Raw genomic sequence first — 14,188 nt, 5'->3', positions numbered from 1 at the left:
ATTAAACTTATACCTTATTTGGTTTCCTTTTTCCTAATCATGAGATCCCATTAGAATTGCCAACATGTAAATATTGCATTAGAAACTCACCGAACGATTGTCATAAAAACACAAACACTGCAAGTATAAGATATGTTGCGAGGTTCTAGTCATTTGTTGACAGAAAAGACAACCCAAAGTAGATTTTACATGAAAATAGTTCGAAATATCCTAAAAATATTTTTTTTTTTTTTTTTTTAATTTTCTTACAATGTTTGGAGGTTTAGTTTTACTTATATGCAATAACCACTTAAGATATTGAAAATACTGGTATGAGCTTGTGGAGACTGAGGGGGTTATGTATTTTTTATAAATATCATATGCACCTCAAGTTATCTGATTGATAATAACCTATCTGAATGCCAGGAGTTAAATCAAAGAAGGCCATTAAGGGAGAAGCCAACAGGAAATGAAACAATGGCTAAGATAAAAGTCCTGAAGAAAATAATGGAAAAGCTGTTTATTGGCAAACTCCCCCTAAGGCACAGTTCATCCTGTATCTGTGACAGTGCTTCTCTTTGTTTCAAATGGCTCAAAACCCAACGTTTCTGGGAGGTAAATTTTCTTGTCCCTTAAATTAGCATTGTCAATAAAATAATCAAGAATAGGCATAGCTGTGGGAATAAGATTACCTGATGCTTCCGATTTAAGAAAGAGTGAATTCATGTGTGTTCCAACTCTAATCTTCTATGATTCTATGTTAGATTTTCTTCAGCTGTAACAAAATAAGGGCTAATGAGTGCCCTTTTTTAAATAAATTAAAGAGGTAGATTTTTAAAATTATCTTTAAACTCCAGAAGACTCACTTTCAGTCAGGTATAATATTCTAAGAAGCTGAATTTTGATGAAAATTACCTGATGGAATGTGCCCTTTTAAAAAAAAATTGTGGTTTCAAAACAAAAACATACAAGTTCAAACAGAGCTATATTGATAAACAGGGTAACGTCTGACATGTAAATAGATCAATGACCAATCTGTATATACCATGAAGATATAGTGTGCATGGTGAGAAATATATACACCCACAAAGGGAAGTACTGTATAAAATACTGTTAGAAGCTCTGAAACGCAAGAGGGGAGAAATAAAAAGTACCAAATGCTTTCACCTGAGATGGATGCTTTAGAAAGTCTTAGACAATCCAGATCCAGCATAAAACCACATTAAATGTAATAGCAGCTGGTCAACAAGAAGGCCAGCCTAAGTGCCAGACAAAGTGTTTGCAATGTGACTTAATCTGGAAATCATATGAAGTTATATGTCCGACTTGCATTTTTCTCCCCTTGACTTTTGCATCACACTTGGAGAATGCCATGAAGATCAATAAAATTTATCACTCAAAAAAAAAAATTCCGTTTCATATTAACTATAAGCTGCATTGTTCAATGCAAAATTCTTACAGAAACTACAACACACAAGGTGAAATCTTGGGAGTTTTGCCATTGACTTCAACAGACCTGTTGACGTTAATGAAGCCAAGATTTCACCTACAGTGATAGGCCACCTTTAAGATGCTGGACATACAGTTGTAATCTTGAAAAAGCCAGCACTTCGCCTCCAGTGGTATCTGAAATACTGCAGTTACACCAGTTACTGAAATACTGCCACTAGTGATATCTGAAATACTGCCATGGTATCTGAAAAATTTTAGGTGTAATTGCAATAAGAAATAACTGGAAATTCAGTTGTCACTGTTGGCAAATGTTTACCTTTTTTAATGGCAATCACATCAACGCATTTATAAAGAATCAGTAAACTCAGAAAGCAAATATACAACAACGTGAATAATTTTATTCCTTCTAGTGGAAAATACATTACCCAGTAAAGGTATACTGTCTGTAGCCCATTAATATTGCATTAATAAGCTATTTAACGTTGCTTTAAAAAAAAATCCATAAGGTGAAACAACCAATATAACCATTTTTGGAAAAAGGAAATGGAAAGTTCAGGCAACAGATGGATTACATTCAGCATCTATGAATTTATTTTACTACCTTTTAGTCCTGATCTGGGAATGCAGCAAAAGGTGACTGTTACTTTATTGCATAAAGTTGCATATAAGTTCCAGCTTTATGACTATATGTGGTCATTTGTCATATGGAAAAATAAACCCTGATACTTCTATATACCAAAGATAGAAGGAACTTTACAGCTTTCATTAGTTCATTTTTAGAAAACATTTTAGAAGGTTACTGAAAGCTTCAGAGAAGAGAAAATATTTCACTCAGTCACTTAAATACTACGTAAGGGTTTATTTAAAAAAAACCAAACCCAAAACACTGAAAGCTACTTAAATACAGCATTACTATACATACATGAAAATATAATATGTAACTGGGCAAAATGCTTGGGTGCATGTTCACAATGCTTGTAATAATAGACTTCTATATGCAAATGTGTTATGGAGACAGAAATCTAGAATTTGCAAATGGAAAGAAACAAAAGGTCCATTAAGTGATAGTGGAAACTGAATGTGTCTGACTGCCAAATGGAAGGTTGATAGCATTCAGTTGTCAAAGTTAGTGGGGCTCTTGTTACCTCATCTTTTCATTTCAGAGGCTCTCTGACCCTTGTATTGTTATCCTTTTCTTCTGACTTTCTCTTTGCACACTTCTATGTTTCTAGAGTGATCCAAAACTAATAAAATCATGGTAATTAGAGATGAGGAAAAATCCTATAAGATCAAGCTCCCTGAAAGGCAGGATTTAGACTTTAGAGATATGACCCTGTTTTCATTTCTGTTGTGTGCATAACTGGGGGTGGGGTCTGTGTTGGTGTGTATCTTTTCAACTGATTATCCCTTTGGAAAGTTTTTTAAATATATTTTCACTCCATGGTCGTTTAAGTAATACCCTTAATGTCCTTCAAAGAATGAACATTCAGAGCTATTGGCTATCATCTTTGAAAGCTCGTGGCAACAGGGGGAGGTCCCTGATGACTGGAAAAAAGCAAATATAGTGCCCATCTTCAAAAAAGAGAGGAAGGTCCCAGCACGGATTCACCATGGGATTGCTTTCTATGATGAGGTGACTGATATACCTTGACTTTAGCAAAGCTTTTGATATGGTCTCTCAAAAGAAGTATGGGTTGGATGAATGGAGGGAACTACAGACCGGTCAGCCTCACCTCAATCCCTGGAAAAATCATGAATGGACTATAAAATGGATAGAGAACTGGCTAGGGCATAGGGCTCAACGAGTAGTGATCAATGGCTAGGCTTTTCTCGGTGGTGGCAGATGACAGAACAAGGAGCAATGGTCTTAAGTTGCAGGGCGGGAGGTCTAGGTTGGACATTAGGAAAAAGTTTTTTACTAGGAGGGTGGTGAAGCACTGGAAGAGGTTACCTAGGGAGGTGGTGGAATCTCCATCCTTAGAGGTTTTTAAGCTGAGGCTTGACAAAGCCCTGGTTGGGATGATATAGCTGAGGTTAGTCCTGCTTTGAGCAGGGGGTTGGACTAGATGACCTCCTGAGGTCCCTTCCAACTCTAATATTCTATGATTCTAACATTGTGTTCTGTGGACTGCTATTGCAAAAGGCCAAAAATCACAACATCACTGAAGCTTTTAAAGCACCTAATCCTATAGTGATTGTGCTGTGGGCACCTCTGCCCTCATGTGCCAAGACTTTTATGGTGCAATATTTGTGACGATGAAATTGCTGTTGTGCTTTCAAGGCTAAATAGCTCCTCCAGGAGGACAGCACTGCAAAGAGAATAAACTTCCAGAATGCATTATTACTTTATATATAAAACTAACACTTTTGTAAAGTTTTCTTATCTGGCGCTTATTTACTACAGCATAGTCTTGCTGTTGAGATTCCACTCTTTGTTTCATTGCTTCCATTTGAATGGTAAGATAACTAAGCCCTGGTCTACACTTATTTGGAGATTTGGCAGCAGTCCACAGGAGTTACGCAAGCTACGCAGAGTAGCTTGCATGACTGCTGTGCTTCCCTTCTGCGCGGCGTCTTCACTGCACTGCACTGGCGGGAACTGTGTTCCCATCGATGCAACGCTATGCCACTTGACGGGGTGGTTTACCAGCGTCGACTTCCTGAGCGGGTCTACACTGACTGCCCAATCGATCCATAAAGATGAATCTGACGGTGGCAACTTTGTTCCCGTCGGCACAATGCAGTGAAGACACCGTGCAGAAGGGAAGCACAGGAGTCGACGGGAGTTACGCAAGCTTCGCAGAATCGCCAGGTCAGTGTAGACGAGGGCCTAGTTTCCATCAACCTGCACTAGAGGGAACCACCTGTAGGTGTCACAGCTCATTTATTCAGTGGTGTGCAGACCTGAAACTCTGCAATTTTGAAAAGGCTTGGGCTAGACTTGGACCATCTTTCACAGTGAGATCCCATAGTCCACTCCAGAAAAGACTCCTTTACCTTTGCTTAGGTAGTCTCCTCTTAGTGGAGAGAGCCGGCCTATCTCAGCATCTTCTGTGAGCCTGCGTTTCTTTTTTGAAAAATATTAAGGTAGAGATTTGCAACAAATGTGGGTTCTATTTGGTGTTTTAGATATGTAAGGAGGAGATATTTTATTCAACTCTAATCTCATACCCAAGCAGTTTAACAATTGCTTTCAGCTTTGATCCTTTATCTGTTTTATTAGGTAGTTAGTGCTAAGGTCAGATAAACCAGTGTATTCCAACATTTTTTATTGTGTTGAGTTACTGAGAAAAATAATGTACCATTCTTCAGAAATGTAAAGGTGCTTCAGTGCATTTTCACTAATTTTCTGTTGCAGAGTTTCATACCAGGCTTGATGACAAATACGTGATTAAAAGTAAACAAACTGGCTGAGATGAGGATATAGGTTAATTTGAGTGCTAAATTGAGCAGGAATTCAGAGAGGTATTTAAGTAGTTAGGTGGATTTGCACACACAAGTCTCGCTTCAGTGCGGTCTTGCTTGCTTTCTTGCTTTGTGATGTTTCTGAATAATTTATTAATTACTTATTTTCTTTATTTGCAGCCTGTTTCAGCACTATTGCTATACTCGCGGTGGCATGCGCCATACTTCTTACACTTGTATCTGTGGCAGGTAAGATACTTTTATGTACTTCTGTAATATTTATTATCAAGATCCTGTTGTATATATGTAAAATTCCTTTTACACATATGCTTGGATACAAGTAGTGAATTTTAAAGTATTGTTACTGGAAAACAACAGGGAGCTGGCTAGCACTGTAAACTAGCTAGGTTACAAATTCTGCTGCACTCAGAAGATTACATGATTGCTGATATACCAGTATCTCATTAATGCTTACATCTGAGGGTCAATACAGTGTTTTAATGAAACAGCATTGTGAAGAAAGACTTAATATCTTCTCTTTGTAGCTAAAAAGTACTTTCTCTGAAAAAAAAAAATTTTTTTTTGAGGATTTCATATCATTTTTAAAAATTCCTGGACTCTGAATTTATTTTGCACTGCAAATAAATTAATCTTTTAAGGAAAATTTTGCTCTCTCTCTCTTTGCTTGCTGACAATCTGCTGTTGAAATTATATTTTTATGAATATTGCTAAAGTATCATTTGTAATTCTATAAATATAATTTTTTAATAGAACTAGAAGAGAAAATTTTGTAGAACTGAAAGAGAAAATAGTTAATATTTTACTACAGGGATGTAAAACTCATACTGTGGAGAGGGTTTAACTACATTTTTCATTGTGATCCAAGGTCAGATCTACAACATGAAAGCCATATGGTACCTTCAGTTTACATAGATTTCTCCCTGATAACAATGAAAGGATTACTGTATCAAATAGTATAAAATGGCCTTTTGCGGTAACAAAACTTTAGATTAATAAAGTTGCTGTTGCATTCAACATCACTCATGGTCAAAAATGATAAAGGACAATTTTAGGACTGCTGTTTTTTTTTCTGCCATTTGCTTAGTTGCTTTTTTGTAAATGCTTTTATTCTGTTTGTGTGTAAAATTACAGTAATTGCATATGCAATTTTGATACAGAGTTGTGCACCTAAATTGTTTGAAAATTTGCCCCTTTAAGAATTCTCATTTCACTTGAGAGTTCTTGCTCTTTTGACTGAGAGGTCGACAGTTAACTTTCAATCACTGGTTTGATGACCTTAGTTGTGGTTTTCCCCCTTAATCGCATGGACCGTGTGAAGGTTGCCATCTTCCTGGTGAAAAGAGCAAAAAAATAAGCCTATCTTTTCAGGGCCAATATACTAGGCAGATCAGACATGGGTTAAAGATCTGCCAGTTGAATGTTGAAGGCCTCTCACTGTCCAGGTGTGACTACCTGGAGAAGTACTGAAAATGACCAACATTGATGTCCTTGCCCTCCAGGAGACCCACGCTGTAAATGAGGAAAGAGCCTGTTAATACAAAATCAATAGTTTTAAGCACATAGCCAACAACTACCACTTAAAATACTGGCTGGCAATTTACATAAAGCAGGAGATCGATTAATATTGGTTCTGCTTCCTACAGCGCGCAAGGAAACAACTACAATCTGTGTGCGCATCGGCAAGCTAACCATCATTCATGTGTATAAACTACCTGGTGCACAGTAGTCTCAGCCAGCTAGAATGCAAATTCAACCATGTAGAATGTATAGGACCCTGCTGTGTTTGTGGGTGACTTTAATAATCACCACATACAATGCGGTTATGCAGCAAACAACATTGCAGGCAAAGAACCGATGCACTGCGTGTTGACAAGTATGTTCTTCCTTTTTGATGCAAAACAGCGCATCACTTTCCATTCCACAAGATGTAGTGGAAGATACTGTCCTGATCTGATGCTTTTCTCTAAAAATACCAGGCACGCTGATACCCACATCGCAAATATCCTCACTGACTTCCTGAACAGCCAGCACAGACCAGTACTGACCAATATTGGCAATCAAATCCCATTCTCTACCCAGAATCGGCACCACGCTGGACCATCAAAAAAGCAGACTTTTGTGAACATCAAAACAGTCTGTGAACAAACAGTATCACAGACAAGTCCATCATCAACTTCGGTAGGTGATGTCCACATGTGCTCCATCATCCCAGTGGTCTGGATACAAGTAAGGAGATTGATGCAGCCACTGCAGACACAAAATTGGGAAAAGCAGCAGGAGAAGATGGTGTTTATCCTGAGTTCCTATAAAACCTGAGTCCACTTGCATGGAAATGGATGATGCAGTTTTTCACTAACAGCCTGAAGACCAGTGAAATCCCTCGTGTGGAAAGAAGCTAACATCATTGCACTCCTAGAGCCTGGAAAACCTACAGATCACCTTCTAATTAAAGGCCAATCTCTTGCCTTGAGCACCAACTACAAGGGGATGGAGCATATGATTCTGAATCGAATCGGGCCCACAATGGATGCCAACCTACCCCAGGAACAACCTGGTTTTCAACTGCACAGAAGTTGTTGTGACCAGGTCCTGGCTGTCACTGCAAACATCGAGGCTGAATACTAATGAAAACTCAAGACAGGTACTGCTTTCATCAATAGATCAGCGGCTTATAACATAGGCTGGAAGGATGGGCTGCTACTGAAACTGGCCAAACTGATTCCCTATGTGCAGATTTTCAGGCTGCTGAACATCATGCTTGGCAACCAAAGGATGTGCATATACCTCAGTGATCAAATCCGTAACCTGAACGCTTTGACTAATGGGCTACCACAAGGCTCTGTACTGGCGCCGACATTCTTCGGTGTATACGTGAGTGACCTGCATGAAACGATAGCACTGAAGTTTGCATACACTGGCAACTCAGGCCTGCAGTTTTAAACACCTTGAAATAACCTTTAAATCTGACCTTAAGATCATTGAATACTTCCAAAAGTGGCAGCTGGGACCAAATCCAAGCAAATCAGTAATCTCTACTTTCCACCTTTGACAATAAAGCGCACAAATTGCTCTTTCGTGTTTTGTGGTGTAACTGTGTGTTATGACCTAAAGCCAACATATCTGTGTCATTTCTGACTGCACGCTGACCTTTCATGAGCACCTCAAGAAAGTAGCCTCTAAAGTGAAGACTCACATCAACATTATTCAAAAGTTAGCAACAACAAGGTGGGGATCAACTGCCTCGCTGCTAAAACATCGGCCTTGGCCTGATGTGCTCAGTTGCAGAGCATGGTGCATCGGTGTGGACAAGAAACTGCCATAGGCAGCTGAATCAGACCATGTGAATCATCTCGGGAACTTTAAAATCAACACCTCTACTATGGCTTTCTGAATTAGCAAACATGGCTATCCACCGAGACATAGCCCAGCATGAGAATTTAAACTCACCAAAGACTGTCCAGAACTTCCCATCCCACAGGTTATGGATAACATAACCTGAAATTGTGAATATCACTATGAACGACACGTGAGCATATCATGTCTCTAGATCTGGCCAGGGAAAGTGTCTAGACCTCATCTGCTGTTCACACCTCTTCTCTGTGAGATGCTATAGATTAAGACAATGTGATGTTTGGAAGTATAATCTTAACAACCATAGGGGCTTTTTAATATACATTTTGTAAATGAAAGCTTGTGTTTTTCAGGATGTGACTCTTACAGGAGTAACATGGACAAATTACTATGGATGAGTACAAAAGAATAACATAAACATATACGGACAAAGTCAGGAAGGCCAAGGCACAAAATGAGTTACACCTAGCAAGGAACATAAAAGGCAATAAGAAGAGGTTCTTTAAATACATTAGGAACAAGAGAAAGATGAAGGAAAGTGTAGGTCTTCTATTTAATGGGAGGGAGAGCTAATAACCGATGACATCAAGAGGTTTGAGATGCTTAATGCCTATTTTGCATCAGTTTTCACTAACAAGGTTGATTGTGACCACATACTTAACACAATTATTAATAACAAGGGAGAAGAAACACAAGCCAGAATGGGTGAAGAATGGATTAAAGAATATTTAGATAAATTAGATGTATTCAAGTTGGAGGTTCTGATGAAGTTCACCCTAGGATTCTTAAGGAACTAGCTGAAACAATCTTGGAATGATTAGCAATTTATCTTTGACAATTCATGAAGGATGGGTGAGGTCTCAGAGACTGGAGAAGAGCAAACATAGTACCTATCTTTAAAAAGGAGAACAAAGAGGACCAGTCAGCCTACCTTTGATACTTGGAACAACTTATTAAGCAATCAGTTTGTAAGCACCTGGCGAGATAAACCATGATCTAATTTCTAATTAGATCTAAAATCTAATTTCTTTCTTCTATAAAGCTTTTGACACAATTCCACATGACAGTCTCATAAGCAAACTAGAGAAATGTAGTCTAGATTAAATTACTGTAAGGGGTTGCAAAACTGATGAAAGACTGTATGCAGAGTAGCTACCAATGGTTCACGGTCATATTGGGGGGATGTTACTAGTGCGGTCCCACAGGGGTCTTTCCTAGATCCAGTGCACTATTCACTATTTTCATTAATAAATTGGATGATTGAATGGAGATTATGTTTATAAAATTTGCAGATGACACCAAACTAGCAACATTTGCTAGCACTTTGGAGGTACAGGATTAGAATTCAAAATGACCTTGACCAATTGGAGAATTTATCTGAAATCAACAAGATAAAATTCAATTAAAAACAAGTGCAAATTACTATGATTATGAAGGAAAAAAATCAAATGCACAACTACAAAATGGGGGCTAGATGGTAATACTGCTGAAAAGGATAAGAGGTTTGTAATGGAGCACAAATTGAATCATCAGCCAGCAATGTGATATAGTTGCAAAAAAATATTGTCCTGGGGTGTGTTAACAACAGGAATGTCGTTTGTAAGACATGGGAGGTAACTGATCAAAAAAGAAATCAAGAGCAATCAATGCTACAATTCAGTACAGAAATAAATAACTTTACATGAATATTCAGTACAAGCACTCATCATCGTTGCCCATCATCATCTCAGGGTGGTAAATCAACATATCAAGGACAGTTCAGAAATGTTAATGTTTGATAGGTAACTGAGTAGGAGTAAATATTATTTCAGTTTACATCTTTACATACAGATTAGTCACCTTTAAAAATCAATAAAATTTACTAACAACTATTATTATGGCTGAACCCACACTTGAGTTATCTAGTTATATAAGAATGGGACAGGAAAACCATTCTCTGAATCTGCGGGCCTTTATAAATCCTCTTGAGTCGGGTGTGTAGAGTTAATAACTCTCTCTGCTCCCTCACAGCGCCCATTGTAGATAACTTTGCCAGGTGAAGGATTTATGGTAGAGGACAAGTGGTGAGTTTCATGATCCGCAATGAAAGTGACAAATAATTATCTTGTCTCAGACCCCACTCAGCATTAACCTAGGTTTGATTTACCATGGAGGCAGTGGAGCCTTCTGAATTGGTTTCGGACTGGACGTGGAATTGGTGATGCAGTGGAATTTCTGTGGCATTTTAGAGACAGTCCACTCTGTCGTGTGAAAGGGCACAAACCATGACAGACATTGTTGAGGACTGCAAAATGACTCAACTTCCTGGAGGTCTTCATGCCTTGAACATCATTGATAAGAACTCTGTGGCTCAGCTTGACCGGATTGCATATGCCAAATAAATCTGCTCATTTCTTTTCATTATAATAAAAATAATTATTTTCATTCTCTCTCAGATTTAGAAGTGTAGCGAAGCCTCTTAATGCTCCCTTTTGGATTAAACCTATTCTCTCTAAATCACAGAGGAAGTAGCTTGCTGTTGTAGTTTATGGTATCTTAATTTTAATTCAGGTTTTCCTGATATAAAGCTAATTGTTAGTTTCAAGTTGCCTGTTGTTATAGTTTTTCCCTTTTAATTGCTGCTATTACAGTCTCTTTTAATTGCTGCTATTACAATCCACTTCTCTTCCTTCTGCTCATTTCTCTTCTCACAGTCCTTTCTCACAGACAATATGTTCTGAACTTCTCTGGCTTCCTCCAGTTTTGTATTCTCTGCAGCTTGCTTTTACAAGTTATTTGGTCTTTTCTAATTCTTCATATTAGTAACAATTTGCAAAAATTGTTAAAGGAATAAAAATAGAATCAGAATATCCTCTGGTGAAACTTTTAAATTTGGATGCCTAAAGACACGCATCTAGATCCATATTAAGGTACCTAAATATGTGTCATGATTTTCAGAGGTATTGAACATCATATGAAGTCAGTGGAGTGAAAGGAGCTCAGCACCTCTGAAATTTTAGGATGCATAAATATAGATGTCTTACACCATTTTAACACCTGGCTCCCTGGAAGCAAAGTAATTACTTCTAAATTAAGGATTGTGTGAATCACCAGTGATTAATACTGGCAAATTGTAGGCCAGTCTGATTTAAAAAAAAAAAGTTTGGATTTTAAAAGTAGCTTAGAAGTCAACCTTAAAGTGTAGTTGCAGTCTTATATTTGAGCTGACTTCTGAGGAAATATTAGAACTTCTTCCCTCTGGGCCGATGTCGCTTCCTTGGAGGTGATGTCTGTATGTCCCAGGTGGGCAGGCTTCTGTAACTTAAGTCCCAGAGCATGTTTTCCTATCTGGTTCATGGGACACTGATGATAACTTCTGAGACGGACATGTCTTGTGTCTCTTGCCAGAAGTGATAGGAGGCAGTAGGTCATATAGACTGAATGAAAAGGAAATCCCAGAAGACAGGTGTGGGCAGATTAATAACCCAATTTGGTGCAAATTAATTGTTTGTGTAGACAAGCCCTCAGCAATGTCCTTCCTGTTGAAGGAAAATGTATATTTGCTCCGATGCATTTAAATAACAGAGAGGGTTTAAAGTATATTTTCCTAATAACTAGTGCTTATTAATAAAAGGAGTGATTTTACTATAAACCTCTACACTTAAACCATAACCTGAACTAATGAAATCCAGTATCGTTGGATTTGGAATAGCTGTGGAAAACGTTCTGAAAATAATGCACTTGTTTCCATAGTTTTTTGAAGACTTAGTTTTGCATTTTATATATTATAATAAAATTATAAATTTACATTATCAGGTAAAACAAATTAGGAGAATCAATACATATAGATGGTATGATGCATAATACTCAAAGCTGATCTCGTTACATGGTGATATGTAAACTAGTTATCTACAGATATATCAGAATCAAGCCCACAGGCGCCAGGGTAAATGTATTTTGAAAGCTGCTAATATAATATTTATATCATGTTGTTTTCTCTTGCTTTAGCCTAACTTTTGTAAAAATATTTTAAAATTATATTATTGAAATAACACCTCTAAACTGATGACAGACTGTTGTAGGTCTTGTTTTTAATCAAGTATTCATAATGGTGCAACCCATGCATACACTAGAAATTAACCAACTGTAGTTCTCTTTAGATGACTATACATTTAATTTGTTATCACTTTTATTTATTCCCATAACTATCCACACTTATCAAGAATGAATAGATTCATAAAATCTTAGGGATTAATCCTACAAACCTACATTTCAATGGGAGTTTTGCCAGGGTAAGTAGTGCAGGACCAGGCCTCTAAACATTAGAAGCTCAACACTTGTTTTGGGAAAGGATTCCATAGTCTATTTGATTTGATAATCAGGAACTTTTGCTGATATTTGACCTAAAAGTATGTTCTTTTAATTTTTCTATTCTGGTTGCACCATCTTAGATCAACCTACACAATTCTTCTTGGTCCTTGACAATTACAACCTTGATATAAATGTGTACAGCTATTTTCCTCTTTGACCCTTTCCTCAGCATTTGGCCAAGTAATTAAAAGTGGGGCTGGTAGTGCTGTCCACTGTTAAGGTTGTCTGATACTTCCCCTTGTAAGACTCTTTTTCAGTTGCTTATAACTTTGTGAAACCTTAACTGTTTGGATTGAAATTTTGCAGGTTGATATCTGCCTTAGGCTGAACTATTTTTGAAAAATTTCAGACAGGATGGCTCAGTGGTTTTTAAGAACGAGGCTTAGGAAAAATATGTGCCCACGTGCTCTGGAGCAAGGACTTGAAATATGGCAGAGAAATGTGGTCTTTGTGTCGGATGTGCCTTTTACTGTTCTCATGCAAAACTGTCCAGATTTGGTCAAGTTGTAAACGTTTGGGGGAAAAAATCACTGTTCTACATGCTCAGTAGAGACTAACTAGAGCTTTGCAGTTGAAAACTCAGAAGATTCCATCCACACTGAGCTTACTGCAGGTTGGGGCTGAGTAGGACCTTCTCTGCAATTGCAGCTCCAGGCTATGCTGGAGCCAGACACCAGAATGGAAGGCCAGGAGATTCTCTCCTGTGTTCTCAGTTACCCCGCTGCTGATGCCCAGGCAACATGGAGAAGGATGTTACCTGATTCAAATTTAGAAGGAACAATAGCTGGACCATGGAGCACGGGGGTGTGGATTGAGACAAGGAGCCAGAGTGGAGGGGACGCTTACAACTAGGACTGGAGGCAGGAGATGGGGGGGACTGGAAGTGGCTGGGCCAGGAGACTGGGATTCATTGGAAAAGGAGACTGGGACTGAGTTCAGGACCCCAGAGGGGAGACTGCAACTGGTAGTCATTTGGTGGGGAAAGACCGAGGACTTGAACTTGTTACAGTTGGAAGGTATGTAGTGAATGAGGCAGGGGATTGCAGGAAGATAAAGGATGTTAAAGATGTTGAATGCTGCCCTGGAGAATTTGATTCTCTGCATCTGCCAGAGAGTTCCTATGTGATGCTAGTCAAGTCACTGAAACCAAACTTTTCACAGGTGGTCACTACCTATATGTTCCTCATTTGCCTGATTTGAAACCCTGGGGTCTGATCTGCAGAAGTGCTGAATACTCATAGCTGCAACTGAATTCAGTGGAACTGTCCTTGAGCACCCTAATACTTCAATACTAATGAAAAATCAGATACTAGATATGTCAAATTGGGCACCCAACAGTAGTGGATACTTTTGACCTTAAAAATCTCTGTGCCTCAGTTCCCCATCTGTAAAATGGAGATGATGGCACCCTCTCATTTCATAGAGGAGTTGTGAAAATACATTAATATTTGTAAAGAACTTAAATGCTATAGTGACGTGCCATAGAACAGCCCACGAAGCAAATATCAGTTCTGTATTCAAAGCAGGCTGTGAATAATGTGCAGTAAATCAGGCTTAGGGCCACACATTGAACAATGAGGATAAAACAAAATATTGAACAGCTGCTCATGAAGTGAGCATCGACAATTCT

The 14,188-nt window shown here is 38.3% G+C and overlaps 1 protein-coding gene across 1 annotated transcript in view; it reads left to right on the top strand.

Annotated features, from left to right (window-relative positions):
• The window catches only part of PEPD (peptidase D), a 194,493-nt gene that overhangs the window by 107,156 nt on the left and 73,149 nt on the right, over positions 1 to 14,188 (top strand). Inside the window, exon 10 of the mRNA XM_067540055.1 lies at positions 5,017 to 5,085. Within this exon, the coding sequence (XP_067396156.1) occupies positions 5,017 to 5,085 (69 nt within the window). The remainder of the gene's footprint in view (positions 1 to 5,016; positions 5,086 to 14,188) is intronic.

This window comes from Emydura macquarii, unplaced genomic scaffold (genome assembly GCF_026122565.2).
Source record: "Emydura macquarii macquarii isolate MOO-44397 ecotype Brisbane River unplaced genomic scaffold, CSIRO-AGI_Emac_v2 contig_561, whole genome shotgun sequence".
Taxonomy (NCBI): Eukaryota; Metazoa; Chordata; order Testudines; family Chelidae; genus Emydura; species Emydura macquarii.
Note: the sequence above shows the minus strand (reverse complement) of the source record. Positions and strands in the feature narration are given on the sequence as shown.